The 22,391-nt window shown below is 41.8% G+C and overlaps 1 protein-coding gene across 1 annotated transcript in view; it reads left to right on the top strand.

Moving 5' to 3' along the window:
- Window positions 1-22,391, top strand: part of Pgi (glucose-6-phosphate isomerase) — a 256,703-nt gene that overhangs the window by 209,033 nt on the left and 25,279 nt on the right. The window contains exon 10 of the mRNA XM_080267251.1: window positions 10,807-10,949. Coding sequence (XP_080123377.1) covers window positions 10,807-10,949 — 143 coding nt within the window. The remainder of the gene's footprint in view (window positions 1-10,806; window positions 10,950-22,391) is intronic.

Raw genomic sequence — 22,391 nt, 5'->3', positions numbered from 1 at the left:
TTATGGAAGCAATGAAGAGAGTCAAATTGAGGAAAGCCCCAGGAATTGATGGAGTGTGTGGTGAAAGGCTGAAGCATGGGAGAGAGATAGTAGTAGAATGTTTGTGGAAGATGTGCAGATTGGCCTAGGAGGAAGGTTGAGTCCCGGAGGATTGGAAGTCAGGTATAATTATTCCCTTGTACAAAGGAAAAGGGGAAAAAGAAGTGTGTGGTAATCATAGGGGCATTTGTCTTCGTAGTGTAATAGGAAAAGTGTATGGTAGGATACTTATTGACAGAGTTAGGGAAATAACAGAGGAATTAGTTGGAGAAGAACAGGGAGGCTTTGGGAAGGGAAGAGGTTGTGTAGATCAGATATTCATTCTTAGATCTTTAGTGGAAAAGTTTCTAGAGAAGGGAAAGAAGTTGTATGCGGCCTTCATGGATTTGGAGAAAGCATATGACAGGGTGGATAGACAAGGATTGTGGAAAGTATTAAGAATATATGGAGTAGATGGGAAGTTGTTGAATGCTGTGAAGAGTATGTATGATGGTGCTAAGGCTGCAGTGCTTGTGAATGGTGAACTGAGTGAATTTTTCTCTTTGAAGGTTGGGTTGAAACAGAGATGTGTCATGTCTCCATGGTTGTTCAATCTGTATATGGATGGGGTAATAAAAGAGGTACAAGGTAGTGCAGTGGATGTTGGAGTGGCCGTAGTGAGAGAGTATAGTGTTTGGAAACTCCCTGTACTGTTGTTTGCAGATGATACTGTGTTGTTAAGTGAATACAGAGGGGAGCTGCAAGGCTTGGTGGATGAGTTTGAGAGAGTGTGTAAGAAATGGAATCTAAAGGTGAATGTAGGGAAGAGTAAAGTGATGGTCTTTGAGAGAGGTGAAGTCATTGAATGTACAGTGAGGTTGGATGGTGAGGAACTGGAAAATGTGAGTACGTTTAAGTACTTGGGGAGTGTGATGAGTAAGGATGGAAGTTTGGAGGGTGAAGTGCTTGAAAGGGTACAAGAAGGAAGAAAGGTTTCTGGTTCCTTGAAAGCAGTGATAAGAAACAGGGAAGTGAATATGGAAGTGAAAAAGTTACTATATTACAGTATTTGTGATACCAGCTCTAACTTATGGAAGTGATGCTTGGATGTTGTTGGAAGGACACAAGTCAAGAGTGAGAGCAGTGGAAATGAGTTACCTGAGAGGAGCCTGTGGAGTCACATGGAGAGAGAGGCTGACAAATGAGGTTGTAAAGGAGCATTGTGGTGTGGATGTGGATGTGATAGGAAGCGTTAGGAGGAACACACTGAGGTGGTTTGGCCATGTGGAGAGGATGGAGGGTGAGAGACTGATGAGGAGAGTGTATGTGAGTGAGGTGGAGGTGGGAAGAGGGAGGGGGAGACCGAGAATGAGATGGAGGGATGGAGTGGAGAGGTATATGAGAAAGGGGGGTGTGAGATGGGAGCAGGGCAGTGAAATGGTGGGGGACAGGGCGACATGGAGGCGATTTGTTTGTGGCCACCCCGTACGGGATTAAGGCATCTGGCAATAGATAGATAGATAGGTTCAGATGTTTTTGATTTTAAGTAAGAGTTATATGCTAATGACTTTTGGGCTGTTGCTCTGGCACATTTGCCGTCAAACCATTTTGGAGAGTTCGATCTTTTAGTGAACTGTTAACTTGGTATGAATAAATCCATACCAGCTAGTATTAAGTTGCAAATTTGGGACTGGGTAGAATTGGGATCACTGGAGAAGAAAGACTGCCATGGAATGTCAGCAAGATAATTTCTAAATCCATCCCAGTTTCCCCCATCAAAGTGCCATCAGGTCACCCTGACAGGTTCAGAATGGGGAGGTGTGGGGGGGGTTAACTAAGGATGCTTTAATGAGATTGTGGTCAGAGGATCCAAGTGGTGACAGTACCTCTATCCTGTATTGATCTGGATTATTTGTCAAGAATAAATTCAAGAGTTGGGCATTATGGTCAGGATTATCAGGTATTCTGGTTGGTTGCTTTACCAGCTGGGTGAGATTAAATGATTCTGGAAACAGCTCGCACTGTAGACCAGCGTCGTCAGTCTTGGCAGAATGCAATAGCCATTCAACATTATGTATGTTAAAATCACCCAAAATGGTAATTTCGGTGCTAAGGGCAAGGTTAAGGTTACTCAACTGTGTGGATATGGAATCAAATACACTGGGTTCCGAAGAAGCATTGGAGAAGCGATAAACTACATACTGTAGATATACAGTAATCCCCGTACTTTCCAAATGCCTACTTTTCGGACACCCCACTTACCGGACATTGTGGGCCTGGACCTTTGGAACCCAAAAATGGTCAATAAAAGAAAAAAATCCCCCCCAGATCCTAATTTTTTCCCACCCGTAATTTGAAATTGCCGCGCGGCACTGAACAGCTGGTTAACATCACGGCCCCTTCACGTCTTCCTTCCTCCCCTGTCAGGGTTGCTATTTGGTATTTTTCATTACCAAATGTGGGCCACTTTGGTAATGAAAAATTCATTTGGTAATGAATCAGAATAATGCATTACAAAATGGATTTTTCACATGTATGAGGATACACAGGATGGAGATGGTGGATTGTTTGCTCTCTCTGATTAATCTGCTAGCCAACATAGTGTGAAAATAATCAACATGCTGTTAATTATGAGAAGTGTGATTACATGTATTTCCACTTGTATATATAATTAGTGAAGAATAAATGCTAGCTTTATGAATTTGGTAATGAAAAGTTAAATTTGGTAATGAAAATTGAGGAGTTTGGTAATGTGGCTGTTGCAGTCTGGCAACTCTGTTTCCCCGTCACCAACACTCCAACAGTTATTGCCTAACTTCGATGGCAAGTAGATGCCAATCGCAATGGAAGCCACACATGCTCATTTTTTGTGAATAAACTGTAATACCTTGCAACTAGACCACATGGGAATTTAAAGTGTTGTGCAGTGTTAAGAAATTAGAATTTAGAGTGCAAAGGATTAACTGTGGAGTGCAAATTGGTGGTTGAAACTGGCAGTTGAAATTGGCGTGGTGCAGTTAAGAACAATGTGAAGTGTTAAACAATTATCACTCACAGTGCAAAGAACTAAGTGCAGCACAACACTGGATTACTGTACGTGCTTCAAGAGCACTTCACCACTGCCAAAACCTTAGAAAAGCTGGCCATAAACGTGCTGTAAGTACCCTGGCTGAGGTACAGTCACTTCTAATTCCTCATTCTTTGGTTCCTTTTCATTTATTTCATGCTTTATGTTCATTATTGGTGTGGATATGGTCTTAAATAGGTTTAAATAGGTGCTATGGATGTCCATAGGTGGCTTTGAAAGTTAGGCTGCGTAAGGGTCCTTAACCCCTTAACAGCAGGGTTGTTTTGGCTTGACTTGTGTGTCTTGCGGGCATATTCACGCTCCGACAGAATCTCTAAAAATATTTGCCAAAAATCAGTTATTAGTCCTAGAATATTAAAATTAAATATGCATGTGGCACATACCTTCAGCTTTCTCCTGGGATGTTTGTTGAGCCTTTGTCGAGTACTGTAGGACTTGTGGGGACCTCTGAAGTTGGGTAACGAAGTCTCCACATAACACTTCCCGACAACCCCGTAATGTGATTACCACAGCCTGATATTATCACTAGAAACACTATTCTATGATTTTCAAATAGTTTGGAATCCATACTCCAAAAAAAAAAAAACACTGTGAAAGCAATGAAAATTATGAGCGCATATGACCTTCCCACTTGCGCTCATTCACCGCTGGTGTTCTGTCATTTATTATTCATAAAAACACTCACACTTTATATTTCAATTACTATATAACACTTATATATATCTGTAGTCTTTATCCATAAGTTTCCTTCAGTAATAGTAGTGTATTATCACTGTAGGCATTCAATTTCTCTTTCAGTAAAATATGTAGCATTCACTTTCTCGTCCTGTATACTAGCGTTGAGAGTGAATCTGTCACTTTCACTTTCACTTTCATAACTCATAGTATTCATATATGCTAGAGTGAAACTTTCACTTTCATTACCCCTAGTATATATACTCGTATTCTTGTATTACTACTCATTTACATTTCTATTTTATTTACACTGTGTTATGCACTGTCACTTGCAGTAACTTATAAAACTATTTTCCACTGTTCACTTATATTTACATTCATTGCTTTCACTTGCTGTTTACACATTATTTACACATTATTCACATTTGCACTTGCACTGTTTTACTCACCAGAAAGATCGTAGTCACTGTCCATCATTTTCATTGATAAATAAACCAGTTCACGTTCCACAGCAGTCACTTAGCCCTTTACCCCTTTTCACACAAGGTTTAGTAGGGGGTAGAGGTCACAGGGCCCTTTGCATGGGGCTAAAAAGCGGCGGAATTGGACAGGCGCGAATCCGACGTGGTTTCACCTTGAAAGACAACAGTAAACTGAATACAATGTGGTGGCCTAGGGGGAGTGCAATGCTGCCAGTGTCAGCATGGTGACAGCTGCTAATATATACGCTATGAAATGATCGGCAGGAAATCTAGGCAATACATAATAAATTAGGTAGTTCCAGGTGAATGTAAATATTACTTAGGCTTCTCCCTTCCTTTCTTATATATTTTTATTACGAGAATAGATTATACGGCATATTTCAAGGGGAACTAAACAGCAAAAATTAGCGAACGAGTGCACGTGAGGTGTTGTCAGGTGATAATTAGCCAATTCCAGGTGTATGGCACTGTCACTTACCTTATTTCTTTTTTGTGTATATTACTTGGTATAAGAATAGGGCATAGGGCTTATTTCAATGGATGAAATCAGTGAAAAATTCCAGGGAAGAATACTTAGTGCAGCACGGCCGGGCAGGCGAGAGGAGAGGGTAATGGAGGGGAGGTAGAGAGGGGAATCAAGAATGGGGAGAAATGGCTAAATTGTCAACAATGGATGGGAGTACAGATGAGATCAGGAGTGCTGACTAGTTTTGGACATTGGCAGTACTGATAGATGATACAAGCCACCACTTCAAAGCCAGGGCGAATTCAAAATAACACAGAATCACAAAAGTGATGCCCCGCGGTATGATCCCTTGCTCCCAAGCGTCACGAAAGCGACGCCCTGCAGTTAACGGGTTAAGTACCAGTCCAGGAGCTAGGGGCCCACTTTCCGGACGGGACCACTTTCCAGACATGCCTTTGGCTCTTTTACATCGGATGGTAGAGGGAACACTATATTTGCTAATATTTTGACAATTTAGTTTATACATGGTATAAAACTTCCCATGAACAACGCATGCAAATTGTATGAATTATATAGTGTGTCTCATAGTACTGCTGTAATAATGACCATGTCAGTGACAGGTGAATGTAGTAGTGCATGAATTATGAACCTGAGAATGGTAAATCACCAGTTTGACGAAGGTGATAAAAGCATTGCGGAGGGGGTGATCAGTAGGCATGTTTGTTTATTTTAGGCTAGACTTTTACCTCAGATGGTTCTAGATTTGTATATAATGTTAGTGTTGCCTGCAAAAATGCTTCAGCTTGGACAGCTTGAGCATCAAATGAGCACTGACTTTGGGTTCTTCCGTAACACTTCTTAGAGCGATTTTTTCTGTACATTACACATGTCATTTATAATTTTTATGAAAACTATGTTGATTCTCAAACTGAGTAATGTAAAAGGTATTGACAATTAATAAGCAAAACAAATTGCCTTGTAAGCGGTGCCATGAAGCCTCCAATGCCATTATAAATGTGGACCTAAGGCTCAGCAGGTCAGGGATACCAACCACACATGTTAACTCAGAAGTTTATTTTCAGATCTGTCATCCGGTGTGTCATATGTTATCACACCAAAAAAGTGCCACCAATTTCTTTAGTAGGTGTACCTATAGTAGGTAGGTGGTGGTTACTGCTTGATGTTGTGCTGCCTACTTCCTTCAGCTTTATTATTCTTTTTCTGTGTCTTCCCTCCTCTCCTCCCATTTCTCCCATCATTTCTTTCACTTTTCAGGTGACTGCTTTTTCAGGTGGCCTTACATTGAGTGACAAGCTTAATGGTATCCTGTAAGCCAGGAAACCATTTACAGTACTGGATTGTAACCACATAGCCAGCCCATACGTGTTCCCTGCCTGTCAGGAAGTGGGTTGGCAGAGAGTTAGTGTCACTCCCTGTAAAACAACTAACTCAAAGTTAAACAGCCACCCATTAAAGAATTAGGGAGTCTGGTTATATATAGCTATATAGATAGACCTATAATATGTAACCTGGAGTAACCTTGACCTTGCCCTTGGCACCGAAATTACCATTTTGGGTGATTTTAACATACACAATGTTGAATGGTTATTGCATTCTGCCCGGACTGACGACGCTGGTCTAGAGTGCGAGCTGCTTGCGGAATCGTTTAATCTCACCCAGTTGGTAAAGCAACCAACCAGAATACCTGATAATCCTGACCATAATGCCCATCTTTTGGATTTATTCTTGACAAATAATCCAGATCAATACAGGATAGAGGTACTGTCACCACTTGGATCCTCTGACCACAATCTCATCAAAGCCTCAGTAGTTAACCCTCCCACACCTCCCCGTTCTGAACCTGTCAGGGTGACCTGATGGCACTTTGATAGGGCAGACTGGGATGGATTTAGAAATTATCTTGCTGATGTTCCATGGCAGTCTTTCTTCGCTAGTGATCCCAATTCTACCCAGTCCCACATTTGCGACTTAATACTAGCTGGTATGGATTTATTCATACCAAGTCAACAGTTCACTAAAAGATCAAACTCTCCAAAATGGTTTGATGGCAACTGTGCCAGAGCAACAGCCCAAAAGTCATTAGCATATAACTCTTACTTAAAATCAAAAACATTTGAATCTATCTATCTATCTATCTATTGCCAGACGCCTCAATCCCGTTTGGGGTGGCCAAAAACAAATCCCCTCCAAGTCGCCCTGTCCCCCGCCATTTCACTGCCCTGCTCCCAACTCACACCCCCCTCTCTCATATACCTCTCCACCCCATCCCTCTTTCCCCCTCCACCTCACTCACATACACTCTCTTTGTCAGTCTTTCACCCTCCATCCTCTCCACATGGCCAAACCACCTCAGTGTGTTCCTCCTAACGCTTCCTATCACATCCACATCCACACCACAACGCTCCTTTATATCCTCATTCGTCAGCCTGTCTCTCCACGTGACTCCACAGGCTCCTCTTAAATAACTCATTTCCACTGCTCTCACTCTTGACTTGTGTCCTTCCAACAATGTCCAAGCTTCACTTCCATATGTTAGAGTTGGTATCACAATACTGTCATGTAGTAACTTTTTCACTTCCATGCTCACTTCCCTGTTTCTTATCACTGCTTTCAAAGAACCAGCAACCTTTCTTCCCTGCTGTACCCTTTCAAGCACTTCACCCTCCAAACCTCCATCCTTACTCATCACACTACCCAAGTACTTAAACGTACTCACATTTTCCAATTCCTCACCATCCAACCTCGCTGTACATTCACTAACTTCACCTCTCTCAAAGACCATCACTTTACTCTTCCCTACATTCACTTTTAGATTCCGTTTCTTACACACTCTCTCAAACTCATCCACCAAGCCTTGCAGCTCCCTTTCGTCTTCACTCAACAACACAGTATCATCTGCAAACAACAGTACAGGGAGTTTCCAAACACTATCCTCTCTCACCAGGGCCGCTCCAACATCCACTACCCTACCTTGTACCTCTTTTATTACCCCATCCATGTACAGATTGAACAACCATGGAGACATGACACATCCCTGTTTCAAACCAACTTTCAAAGAGAAAAATTCACTTAGTTCACCATCCACACGCACTGCAACCTTCGCACCATCGTACATACTCTTCACAGCATTCAACAACTTCCCATCTACTCCATATATTCTTAATACTTTCCACAATCCTTGTCTATCCACCCTGTCATATGCTTTCTCCAAATCCATGAAAGCCGCATACAACTTCTTTCCCTTGTCTAGAAACTTTTCCACTAAAGATCTAAGAACGAATATCTGATCTACACAACCTCTTCCCTTCCTAAAGCCTCCCTGTTCTTCTCCAACTAATTTCTCTGTTCTTTCTCTAACTCTGTCTATAAGTATCCTACCATACACTTTTCCTATTATACTATGAAGACAAATGCCCCTATGATTACCACACACTTCTTTTTCCCCTTTTCCTTTGTACAAGGGAATAATTATACCTGACTTCCAATCCTCTGGGACTCTACCTTCCTCCCAGGCCAATCTGCACATCTTCCACATCTATTCTACTACTATCTCTCCCCCATGCTTCAGCATTTCACCACACACTCCATCAATTCCTGGGGCCTTCCCCGATTTAACTTTCTTCATTGCTTCCACAACTTCTATCCTACTGATTTCTTCCTGTTTTCTCACCTCCCTCCTTCTCCCAGCCATTCCCCAGCCACTTATACTCGCATTAGTTCCATCCTCTATGTTCAGCAATTCCTTAAAGTGTTCTCTCCATCTGCTCACTTTTTCTCCCTTCTCCACTAGTAATATACCATTTTTATCTTTCACTCCCCTGCTAACTTCACTTCCACCCTGTCTTACTCTTTTCACTTCTCTCCAGAACATTTTCTTACAGTCCCTCCACTTTACACTCAAATTCCTTCCAAATTCCTCATCCGCTCTCTTCTTACTCTCTCTTACTAATCTTTTCACCTCTCTCTTTCTTTCCACATATAACTCTCTCTTCCGCCTCTCAGCTTCTTCCACGTCCCTATTTCTCATCCATCTGAATCACTCTCCCAATTTAAAAGTGCTAGAAATCATGCAAAAGCTGTATTAAGTCTATCTAAATCAGACTTTCTTCAAAAGCAAGCATCAAAACTACTTAACAACCCTAATGACAATAGAATATTCTGGTCAACTCTTAATTCTTTCAATAATAACTTTAACAAGTCATCTTCCATTCCCCCACTAAAATCTTCAGATGGAAGCATTACAAATAACCCACGTGGGAAAGCAGATATCTTTGCCAGTACCATTGCCAGAAACTCTACCATAGATGATACCAGCCAGAATGTTCCAGTACTGGGACTTCATTCTCCCGAAATTGCCCCTCTTAAAATACAGACAAGATACGTAATATCCATCCTAGACAATTTACCAACCAACAAAGCTCCAGGCCCAGATGGAATTCCGCCAATTGTTTTGAAAAAGTGTTCCCCTGAACTTGCCTCTGTCCTAGCTAAAGTATTCAGACTATGCATACATACTTCTTTATTCCCAAATTCATGGAAAGAAGCGAATATCCACCCAGTTCCGAAGAAAGGAAGTTCGTCTGACCCCTCCAATTACAGACCAATAGCTGTCACATCTTCTCTAGGTAAGGTATTTGAAACTTTAATTAATAAGCACAATGTTAAACATCTTGAATCCAACAACTTAATTAGTGATAAACAATATGGTTTTCGCCACGAAAGATCCACCATTGACATACTTAATCTCATAACTCTTACCATCCATCAATCAATTGATCTTTTTGGAGAAACTCATGCAGTAGCTCTTGATATCTCTAAAGCTTTCGACAGAGTATGGCACCGTTCCCTACTGACCAAACTCCGTTGCTATGGACTAACGTCTTTTGTTCCTTTGATTTCTTCATATCTTAGTGACAGGAAAATAAGAGTAAAAGTAGGTGATGTATAGTCCAATTTCCACGCAATTAACGCCAGCGTGCCGCAGGGATCAGTTCTGGCGCCAACCCTATATCTGGTTCATATTAATGATCTCTTATCTGTCACCCACAATCCCATTCACTCATATGCAGATGACTCAACACTACATAGTTCATTCACACTCAGACATCCATTTAGAAAGTCTAATATCTCTACCTCTTAACTCAGTACAGCCATCTCCATAAATCAAGATCTATCTACAGTCAGTGAATGGGGACAAAACAACCTTGTCTCATTTAATGCCAATAAAACTATATATATACAGTGTACTAATAGACAGATATTGCCAGATTCGTATATTACTTTCAGTACTACTAATATTCCCATCTCCAAAAATATTGAAATTCTCGGCATCTCACTTACCAATGCCCTCAGCTGGATCTCTCATGTTAGATCACTTGCTAAAACCGCCTCAAAGAAACTTGGATTATTGTACAGAGTCTGTAACTTCTTTGCCGATGAGCATTTAGATATAGCTTATAAGAGTCATGTGCGCTATCAGCTTAAATATTGCTCACCCTTGTGGAATGGTTGTGGAGACGTTGCATTAAGACAACTAGACAAAATTCAGAACAAAGCTGTTAGAATCATTAACAACCCTGCCATTACATATAAACTACCTCCTCTGCAAGTAAGAAGGAATGTTGCCTCCCTTGCATTATTTTACAGATATTTTTTTGGCAAATGCTCAGATGAAGTTGAGTCTATGGTACCACCTCTCCATGCCTTCCCTCGTGTTACACGGGCATCTGGTAGCGCTCATGACTGGAATGTCACTCAGCCATATTGCAGAACTTCTGCCTATCAGAATTCTTTCATTCCCCGAACTGCATCTCTCTGGAACTTGCTTCCCCAGAGATGTTTCCCTCCAAATTTCAACTCACAACTGTTCAAGTCTAACTGTTACAGATATTTTATGAACGGAGGACACCAGTAATCTGATGTATGGATTATTTTTTTTTTTACTCATTTGTTTTTCCTTCCTCCATCCTGTTATTATTTAAAAAAAAAAAAAAATGTAGTACTGATATGGTCATTGATATAGAGTATTAATGAAATTTTCTCTTGTTCTTCCTAAGGTATTTGAAGGCAACCGCCCCACCAACTCTATCATGGTGGAGAAAGTAACACCATTCACCCTGGGGGCTTTGATTGTCATGTATGAGATGAAGATCTTCACTCAGGGCGTCATCTGGGACATTAACTCCTTTGATCAGTGGGGGTAAGTCAGCTAGTATACGGAGGGGTTGCATTACCTATGTCCAGTTGATTCCAGGCTCCTTGTGTGAAAACTGCAACTCACAAAACTTAGAATATTGAGACTGAGTCAACTGGCTCCAGGGTCCGTGATGAACAACTTCTTTATGACATCCCCTCCTGCCTAACAACTGATTAAGTTTTGACATGTTTGGGTAGGATTAGACAGTATTTCATAGTACAGTATTACATAATGTAATAAAGTTTTGCCTTGCCGTATGATGGGGTTACATTGTGAAAACCCATTGCTTAGTGATTTATTGTATGGCAGGGTTGATTCAACATAGGTTCAGTGTGGATAGGGAGGGGATCCATGACCATATAACCTAAAATCTAAAAACTACCTTATCCCTTTAAGCTTACCTTGGTACCCTCAGTAGTACCATGCTTTCTGCTGGGGGTAGCATCCTTGCCAGACATGATTTCCAAGTCACAAGTTTCAGTGATTTACACACAAAATATTTTCACATCACTTAATATATCACACTACTACAGTGGAATCTCCTAAATTGCATGATTTTTTAATCACAGATTCATAATACAGTATGTGGCAACATCATGCCGTGGTTTGCAGCATCAGTAAATCGTAGAAATTACACGAAATTTGCAGATGCAGCCTCAAAAGTGACGCTTTATGCCTCATGGCACCAGTACCTCAAGTCAGCGCGTCTAGCTGGGCATACACCAGTCATAGTCAGGCATGGCAAATACTGCTTCCTTTGTCTCCATGCTGGACTTTGAGGGGTTCCTGAGGGAGGTTGATGAGGAGGAAGCGGCACAGACACGCCAGCGCACTCACCTCATGCTGAGAGGCTGTAGTCTGCCTCAAGCCTCTGAACCCCTCCCCTTTCTCCTGTCCATTCAAGCAGTGTTGTCAGTCAGAGTCAGGCAAAAATCTTACAGTATTGTTCATTCGCATTAAATATGCTTTCCTAATTTCTTTTCCAGGTTGTTACTGTTCACTGGTGACCAGTTTGATGTAGGTTTGGGAATAAAGGGAGAAACTTTGCTGAAATGACAGACTCAAAAGTTATTTTCCCCATAAGATTAGTTATTTCTCAATCGTGGAATTCTCAAATCGCTGTGTGTATTCAATACCATAAAGCTGGGATTTAGGAGATTCCACTGTATTTGTTAAGCACTGTACTGCTTTTTGGCAATAGCAGTGGTTTTTCAGTGACGTTTCACGCAAAAAATGGAATGAAAGGGAGACTATCACAGTGAATGTAAACACTAGGCAGCCATCTTGGCTCAGACACCTGACTGGGAGGCACTGTGTACACACAGGAGAGACAGTTTCCAAGTCACAAATTTATTTCACACACAAAAATTTTCAACTTAGTACTGTATTGCACACTGCACGATTTGTTACACACATTTGGCAGTAGCTATGATGTTTCAGTGGCCTTTCATTCACAAAATGGAATGAAAAGGAGATAATGACAGTGAATGTTAACCCTTTCTTTCCAAGAAATGTGTTTTGATGTACCCTCCTACATTGCCTGTAAACACCCATGAGACACCAGAACCGTGACTGTGGCATGCTGGTACATCCTCTAATGAATGGCAGCATATGGGCCTCAGGGTAGCCTGGTAAGGCTGTTTCTGAGGACCTTATGATAGCAACAGCTCTGTATTTTGACAACAAAGACTGTGACAAAGTTCTGACGAATTCTGACATCATAAGATATGTCATAACTGAGTTGCAGTGGTACCAATGGCTTGCTCACTCATCTGTGATATAACCTCTTTTAGACCAATCATTATTTTATTTATAATTTCTGCTACAGATATTGTACAATATTTTCTGCTGGGTGCTCACACCCAGGTAAGAGTGAATGGAGATTTGAGTGATGAGTTTTCTGTGAATGTTGGTGTGCATCAGGGGTCAGTCTTGAGTCCCATGTTGTTTATCATGGTACTTGAAGCCCTTTCACGTGACTTTAGAAACGGAATCCTGTGGGAGTTATTGTATGTTGATGATTTGGTGTTGATTGCAGAGAACGAAAGGGAGGCGGAGGAAAGGTTTAGGAAGTGGAGAGATGGTATGGGGCACAAAGGCTTAAGGGTAGATGCAGATAAAACAAAAGTGATGATATCTAGGGTTGGTGGCGGTACTGTCAAAGACGAGGAAGAGTGACCATGTGCAGTTTGCCACAAGAGTGTGGGAAGTTATTCCATCTTGTGCGGTGTGTGTGATGAATGGGTGCATAAGAGATGTAGTGGTACCAGAGGTAGACTGCGAGATAATGCTGATTTTATGTGTACGGGGTGTTGGGGTGATCAGGTGGAGATTGTCAGATGTGAAAGGAGTGAACTTGCTTGTGAATCTCTTGAGTGTGTGGAAGAGTTTGCTTATTTGGGAGACATGTTGTGTGCTGGAGGTGGGGCTGGAGCTAGCTCTGTGGCTAGGGTGAGAAGTGGTTGGAAGAAGTTCAGGAAGCTGTTGCCTCTCCTTTCATGGAGAGGACTCTCCCTACGTGCTAAGGGGTCTCTGTATGCAGCATGTGTTAGGAGTGTAATGTTGTATGGTAGGGAGACCTGGGCAGTGAAGGAGGAGGATATTCACCGGCTCAGACGTACAGAAATGACAATGATTAGGTGGATGTGCAGTGCGTCCCTGCGTCCAAGGCCTGGAGGGGCTGGGTTTACGATGGAAGAGTTGAGGTAGGATGGGACTGGAGTGTATTGGTGTTGTGATGAGGAGAGGTAGATTGAGATGGTTTGGACATGTGGAGAGGATGAAGGATGATAATTGGGTGAGGAAGGTGAGAAGTGTTAATATTGGGGGTGGGGTTATGAGGGGTAGACCGAGAAAGACATGGGACGAGGTCATTAAGTGTGACCTCAGGGTTAAGGGACTGAACAGGGAGGCTGCAATGGATCGTGCAGCATGGAGAGCCACCATTAGGTGACCAAGGCCGACACATGCAAGCATGTTGGAGCCTTTAAAAACAAAACGAAACGAAACATACGGCAAAATTTACATCCCTTGGCCAGCCTGAAAGAACCAGTTACCATGCACTTGACCATGAGAGAAGGTGTACGGGATATTTTTCTCTCAGGGCGTCTCTGATGGATTCCAATTGTGATGAGTTTATTCCTCATGAGAATGCATATTCAGATGTATCAGATGATGATGCAGCAGTGTCAGATGTTTCAGTAGATGACAGTGATGATGAATGTGATCCTGAAAATGATAGTGAGGTTGATGTGAGTGAGGAGGAGGAGGAAATTAGTAGCGAGCTTAGTGATGCCACACTCTCAGTAACAAGTGGGACAAGGTCACCATCACCGTCACATGTGTCCACACACTTCATGCTTAGCATACAAGGTAAGTAAGTAAGCTATCCATCTGTGCATGACATTTTTTTCCAGCCAATTTGTACAGTAGTTACCTGGGTAACAATACTTTGGCATAAGACATGTAAACCTATATAATGAGTTATTTTATATTAATTTTTTTTTACAACAGCAACATCATGCGTGGAAGAAGTTGAGAGGCAGAAGAGAGAGTTATATGTGGAAAGGAAGAGAGAGGTGAAAAGATTAGTAAGAGAGAGTAAGAAGAGAGTGGATCAGGAATTTGGAAGGAATTTGGGTGTAAAGTGGAGGGACTGTAAGAAAATGTTCTGGAGAGAAGTGAAAAGAGTAAGACAGGGTGGAAGTGAAGTTAGCAGGGGAGTGAAAGATAAACATGGTAGATTACTAGTGGAGAAGGGAGAAAAAGTGAGCAGATGGAGAGAACACTTTAAGGAATTGTTGAACGTAGAGGATGGAAGTAATGCGAGTATAAGTGGCTGGGGAATGGCTGGGAGAAGGAGGGAGGTGAGAAGACAGGTAGAAATCAGTAGGATAGAGGTTGTGGAAGCAATGAAGAAAGTTAAATCGGGGAAAGCCCCAGGAATTGATGGAGTGTGTGGTGAGATGCTGAAGCATGGGGGAGAGATAGTAGTAGAATGGATGTGGAAGATGTGCAGATTGGCCTGGGAGGAAGGTAGAGTCCCGGAGGATTGGAAGTCAGGTATAATTATTCCCTTGTACAAAGGAAAAGGGGAAAAAGAAGTGTGTGGTAATCATAGGGGCATTTGTCTTCTTAGTATAATAGGAAAAGTGTATGGTAGGATACTTATAGACAGAGTTAGAGAAAGAACAGAGAAATTAGTTGGAGAAGAACAGGGAGGCTTTAGGAAGGGAAGAGGTTGTGTAGATCAGATATTCATTCTTAGATCTTTAGTGGAAAAGTTTCTAGAGAAGGGAAAGAAGTTGTATGCGGCTTTCATGGATTTGGAGAAAGCATATGACAGGGTGGATAGACAAGGATTGTGGAAAGTGTTAAGAATATATGGAGTAGATGGGAAGTTGTTGAATGCTGTGAAGAGTATGTATGATGGTGCTAAGGCTGCAGTGCGTGTGGATGGTGAACTAAGTGAATTTTTCTCTTTGAAAGTTGGTTTGAAACAGGGATGTGTCATGTCTCCATGGTTGTTCAATCTGTACATGGATGGGGTAATAAAAGAGGTACAAGGTAGGGTAGTGGATGTTGGAGTGGCCCTGGTGAGAGAGGATAGTGTTTGGAAACTCCCTGTACTGTTGTTTGCAGATGATACTGTGTTGTTGAGTGAAGATGAAGGGGAGCTGCAAGGCTTGGTGGATGAGTTTGAGAGAGTGTGTAAGAAACGGAACCTAAAGGTGAATGTAGGGAAGAGTAAAGTGATGGTCTTTGAGAGAGGTGAAGTCAGTGAATGTATAGCGAGGTTGGATGGTGAGGAATTGGAAAATGTGAGTACGTTTAAGTATTTGGGTAGTGTGATGAGTAAGGATGGAGGTTTGGAGGGTGAAGTGCTTGAAAGGGTACAGCAGGGAAGAAAGGTTGCTGGTTCCTTGAAAGCAGTGATAAGAAACAGGGAAGTGAGCATGGAAGTAAAAAAGTTACTACATGACAGTATTGTGATACCAACTCTAACGTACGGAAGTGAAGCTTGGACGTTGTTGGAAGGACACAAGTCAAGAGTGAGAGCAGTGGAAATGAGTTATTTAAGAGGAGCTTGTGGAGTCACGTGGAGAGACAGGCTGACGAATGAGGATATAAAGGAGCGTTGTGGTGTTGATGTGGATGTGATAGGAAGCGTTGTGAGGAACACACTGAGGTGGTTTGGCCATGTGGAGAGGATGGAGGGTGAAAGACTGACGAAGAGAGTGTATGTGAGTGAGGTGGAGGGTGGAAGAGGGAGGGGGAGACCGAGGATGAGATGGAGGGATGGGGTGGAGAGGTATATGAGAGAGGGGGGTGTGAGTTGGGAGCAGGGTAGTGAAATGGCGGGGGACAGGGCGACTTGGAGGCGATTTGTTTGTGGCCACCCCAAACGGGATTGAGGCGTCTGGCAATAGATAGATAGATAGAACATCATGCTGGGTTTATGTGATCATCAGTTTACAAACAGATCATAAAGAGTGAATAGTTTGGATGTGGCAAAAAAAAAAAAAAAAAAAAAACTACTCAACACACTACAGGAGGGGGAGCTGTCAGGTCAGTATGGGGGGTGAACGTAGTGTTTACTTTGGGGGGAGGGGTCAGTAAATAATGGGTTAATACTTGGTGGCCAGCTTAACTCAAACATCTGACTGGAAGGTATCGTTCTAGCAAATTCGTGATCATTTCGCCATTGTTATTGCAAAACTGGGTATAACTTAAAGATCTTCATTCTAATGATTTATCATATAGTGGACAAACTTAAAGTGAAGCCTGACTGTATTTACTACAGTACAGGTTCTTTAACAATAGAGGGTAAGCACTTACCTGAGGAGAGGTGATTGCTAAGCTTAGAGTAGTGAGATGGGTGGATGCTTGTGCTGAGGCAAAATTGAGTGCCATCTCAGCATCCTCTTGGAAGCTTTAAAAGTCAGCAGAGGACACAACAGGCTCACCTAAGATTACAGTGTTCATGCATTATTCATAATTTTGCACTGCCCATCCTCATGACTAACACATTATATTGCATATTAGATTATTCCCCCCCCCCCCCATCAAGGGTAAGATGACTAGTAAAAGTTGGACATGCAGATAACAATCCCTGTGTATACCATTTAAAGTTTGCTGAATTTGTGGATGATTTTTTTTATCTGTTTTACTGGGCATGCTATTCGATGGTTCTCCTACTTTTGTGCTTTCTCTTTCTTTGTTTCAAAATCTTACCTCACCCCTTTTTGTAGCTGATAATTAAAAATGAATCAAAAGCCAAGCTCTGGATCTCCCAACGCCATGTCACTGTGGGACATGAAGATAATGTGTATGTATTGTAACACTGGCCCCAACATGTCTGACATTGGCAAGCAACTCTGCTAGACATGTTCAAGCCATGTTTTATGGAGCTTGAAGGACAACTGATCCATAGGGCTGGGGAACACTGCTCATCATCACTGAAGTGTGACCTGCCCCCACTCAGTGATTCATTCATTAGTATGGGTGTTTTGGAGTATAGGTCTGGTGCTACTGTCCTTGCTGTTGTTGTTGTTGAACCCTGTTCTGCCTGGGCAACCAGACCTGTCAACCTCAGGTAAGCAATGGCCCCTATGGGGGTTGTCCCATAGGTTCCCTACCCCATCGGTGCTGTGTCTGCATCCTTGTGTGACGTGCTGTACAGTGCTGCATCATGTGTGTTATGTTGTGAGAGCCTGTTCTGTAAGGGTGATTCCACCCTTCCTGAATGTAAGCTAGTAATTGAGGAGGGCTGGGTAATATTGTGATCTAAGCCTAACTACATGTATTCAATCACTTCTGTTTGGGGAGACCCCTGATAAATGAATATTTGGAGGGTAAGCTTGTAGTGCAGTGTTCTGATTGAGATACTTTATGGCCCTGCACGTGAAATGAGTATGTTGGTGTTTCTTCATTGCTAATGTTGGAATGTACAGAGGTGGGATGTTCTTGAGGAGGGTCTGACAATGTTTGTGTGGTGATTGTGTTATGTGCCCAGTTGTTTTGTGAGGCTTTGTCATGGAATGATGGGTGTTGTGTGTTAATATAGGCTGCCTCATAGAATTATGTGCCTCACATATCATGATATTCCTTGTGTAGTTCCAAAAAGTAAGTGAGCTGGGGGAGTGGTGTCGATGCAGCCAGTAATGATGCCTGAGTATTTTTCTGTATGGAGTGCAAGGTGTTGCAGTGGATGTCAGATAGGATAGTGGTCCATGCCAAGGAGGTGTAGGGCATCACTGATCTAATATAATGTTTGTAGGGTAGGGAGTGAGAATGTGTTTTTGTTGCCCAGAATGTCCCTATAAGTGTAATATGTTGAGTCTGTGGGTGCACTGCTTTCTGCTTCCCTGAAGACCAGTCCAGTGTCATATATCACTCCAAGGATCTTAGTGGAGGGGATATGCGGCACTGGCACATTGTTAAGTGTGGTGTTAGGGGAATACATGTGCTCGTGATCACCGCTGCCGATGAGTGTGGTGGTGGATTTGGCAGGAACGATCGTTATCCCTTTCTCATTGACGATGCCTGAAGTTTGTTGAGGTTGTCTTATGGGAGTTTTGCAGGTTGTCTGAAAAGTGGTGTGAGGTTTGTTATTGTAATGTGATCAGCATGTGAGGCAGTGTTTGTGGGTGATGGGGGTGTGAGAATGTCATGCATGTATAGGTTGAAGAGTGTAAGAGAAAGAACATAGCATTGTGGAACTCCATTAGGAACTTTGAGTTTGTGAGAACCTGCCCTGGAATATAACATATGCTCATCGACCAGATAAGCTCCAGTAGTTGGCAAGCCAGCATTTTTTGTTTTTCTCCATGTTCATGCTCCAGATTTTGTTGATTAGTTAGTCGTGGGGGATGGCATCAAAGGCTTAGCTAATATCAGTTATTGTAAGAAGTGTAAGTTGTGCAAGTTGTACAAAGTTGATGCATATTCAGTGACATCAGTTATGAAGATGTACGTGGAGTGTAGTGCTCTAAATTCATGTTGTGAGGAAGCAAGGTGGACATGAGGTGTGACTTTAAGAATTAACTTCATTTATCCAGGATGGTGTGATGAGTATACAGTATTGTGGGTCTACGCAAAGGAAGGTATGATGGATCCTTGTTTGGTTAAGTATATTTATGCATATCCAGATGTTGGGAATGCTAAAATGTGCTACTGGGTAGTTACTGATGTTTGAGGGCCAGGATGCCATGTACGAGTAATCCTAAGTATTTCTGGTATAGGTTGTTGATACCATTGAACCTTGTGCTTGCATAATGCTTTTGTTTCCTTCATAATTTTATCTGACTGTTCTTGAGTGAATTGGGTTATCAGTTGTAGTGGTCAAGTGGAAAGGATTGCCTACTCAGAGAATCTTGTTTTTCTGACTCATTGTGTGTTGGCTTAATAATAATAATAATAATAATCTGGCCTTTTGTTTCTCAAAAGCGCCAGTTCTTCCTTTTGAGAATTCACTAGTGCTCAACACACATACATTATTTTACAATTACAAGAACTGTGATATTTCTTGTATATAATACAAGCTATATCATATATACATGAAAGTGGCAATAATTAAACCCTATAATCATCCGTCATAGTACCTCTCTCCAGGTCATAGCATTTTGAAAAAAGAAAGGCTTTCAACTGTCTCTTAAAGAATTCAACAGTAGAGAGTTGTCTTATGGACATTGGCAATCTGTTATATAATCTAGGGGCTCTATATGCAAAAGAACGATCAGAGAAAGATGACTGGTGAATGGCTCCTGGCTCATCAAGACACAAGGAATCATCTTCACTGCGTAGCATCACACCCGGGCGTGTTGATGGGAGTTTTAACAATTCAGCAAGATACTTCGGTTCACCAAACTTAAGAACCTTGAATGTAATAAGACACAGTTTAAATTCAGTTCTAGCCTTTACTGGTAACCAGTGCAACTCAATCAGAAACGGGGTAGTTGAGGTTCTCGGGGGGAGACCAAAGATAAGCCGTGCTGCCCTGTTCAACACAGACTGAACTTTTGTTAGTATATTATTTGGAAGACCAACCCACAGTGAATTACAATAATCAACACGAGACAAGACCACCGCATGGACCAATGTTAAGAGACACCGTCTATTGAGGAATTTCTCCCAGAGTACAGATTTCTGATATGCAAGTTACACCCTCTTACAACCTGATTAATATGTTCTTTGTAATTTAACTTAGAATTAAAATAAACACCCAGATTTCGAACAGAACTGACTGGATGCAGGTGTGACACGCCAATGTTCAAAGCCAGGGCATTGTCAGTGTCATCATCCCTTCTGTTTCCTCTGATGATGATGATCTCAGTTTTACCATCATTCAGCTTAAGTTTCCTCTTAGCCATCCAAATCTTAATATCAGACATTAGAAATTCAAACTTTGTCTTAATATCGTTGATATCTGACATCTTAACATAGAGCTGGGTGTCATCAGCATAAAAATGATAGGATACATCATGAGCATCAAGTAGAAAGGATAAACTACTTGTGTAGATAGTAAATAGAATTGGACCCAAAACTTATCCTTGAGGGACTCCAAATAGAAGAGGAGCAGAATCAGAGCTAGCATAATCAACAATCACTCTCTGAGATCTGTCCGACAGATACGACTTTTAAGGAGCAAAAGGGCACTATCACGAACACCATAAAAATACAGATCATCCAACAATAGTTTATGATCTACTGTATCAAAAGTTGCAGACAGATCCAACAGAACTAGGAGAGAGGACATCCCACTACAAGTGTTTGCCACCAAGTCACTCTGAATCCTTATTAGTGCAGTTTCAGTTTAATGGTATTTTCAGAATGCTGATTGAACAACAGGAACAACTCTGTTGTGTTCCAGTAGTGGTAAGAGTTGATCGAGTATGGCCTGCTCAATAATCTTGGATAAAAAAGACAGGTTAGAGACGGGACGATAATTTGTCCGCGCTTCACATCAAGGCCAGGTTTCTTAATTAGGGGTCTAAGCAAAGCACATTTCTCAGACTGCACAAAATTGCTTTCTAAGAAGCATCTATTTATTATGTTGCAGATAAAGTCTGCAGCGTGCTCATACACATCAGGCAGTTGTGACATGTTACACGTATCGAGTGAGCAAAATGTTTTATTAAGTTCTCTGATGTAACATTTGACTTTGTTTTCATCCAGCGGATGAAATGTTGAAAGCAAATGATCCCCGGTGCACCGTGGCTGGAAGTCAACTGAGTACGCTTCACTAGGAGAACTGCTGTCTAAATCACTTCTTATGCAAGATATCTTATTTGTAAAAAATGAAGCAAAATCAGAAGCCAATTGGGCATCAGATACAGAAGTTGATTTAATAATTACATTCCTCCGACCAACCAAATTGTTCACAACTGCAGACAGTTTTTTTTTATCGCCACCACATGAATCAACTTTATTTTGATAATACCTAGCCTTTTGGGCTTGGAACGACTGCTCTTCTCGCAAAAACATAACGCAAACGATTTACTTTGGTCCACTGCAAGCGCCACTCACGTTCTGCCCTTCTACGTTGTCTACGCAAAGAATTAATGGATGGACCATACCACGGAGAATTATCACGTACAGTGATTGTTTTTACTACCTCAGGACAATAATGGTCAAAAATTGACCTGAGCTCATTGTTGTAAATATCAACCAATTCACCAGAAGAAAGACTTGAAGAATCGATGGAGTTTAAACGTTGATCAGTTTCAAAACACATCAACCGGCAGTCAACATTGTTGTAATTTCTGGACCTGATGACCTTTTTATATGAAGGGGATTTCGGGACATCAAAACTAAGAGTGATCAGAGCATGATCAGAGATGAGGGGGTCAAATGAGTCAACCTCCACATCTGATACGTGCCTGCAACCAGCGGGGGACAAGATCAGGTCAAGGACATCCTGAGACATGAGTTGGATTACTCACATGATTGAAAAAATTGTTCTGGGTGATCAACTCAAGGAATTCTGAAGAAAATGGTTTTGACTCTGGACTGTCAACCCAATAATTGAAATCACCACAAACAAGAAGTCCTCCAGGTTTAAGAGAAAACCCTTCAAGAAACTGCCCAAACTCCTCCATAAAACCTCGATCTCTGCCCGGATGACCTGGTCGATAGACAATTGCAATTCTAATGGTATTCTGATGGAAAGTTATTAATTCTTCCATAAATTCAAATGAAGATGGGGTCAGGTCTGAGTCAATGAGAGAAACGTTTGCAAGTGCTGCCGAGTAGATGAGTGCTATGCCTCCTCCCGGATAGTCAGCAGCAGGCCTTGGAATACTAATAATAGAATATGTCTTAGGCAAGGCATTACGAATAATATCGATATCAGACTCATACAACCAGGTTTCAGTCAAGCACAAAATGTCAAGCTCGTGCTGATTTAGGGTTTCATTAATATAGTCTGTCTTATTACGGATAGAA

Source organism: Coenobita brevimanus, chromosome 23 (genome assembly GCF_032717465.1).
Source record: "Coenobita brevimanus isolate Jiangsu-jjx chromosome 23, ASM3271746v2, whole genome shotgun sequence".
In the NCBI taxonomy this organism is placed as follows: domain Eukaryota; kingdom Metazoa; phylum Arthropoda; class Malacostraca; order Decapoda; family Coenobitidae; genus Coenobita; species Coenobita brevimanus.
The sequence above is the reverse complement of the archived record's forward strand: the minus strand, read 5'-3'. Positions and strand labels throughout refer to the sequence as shown.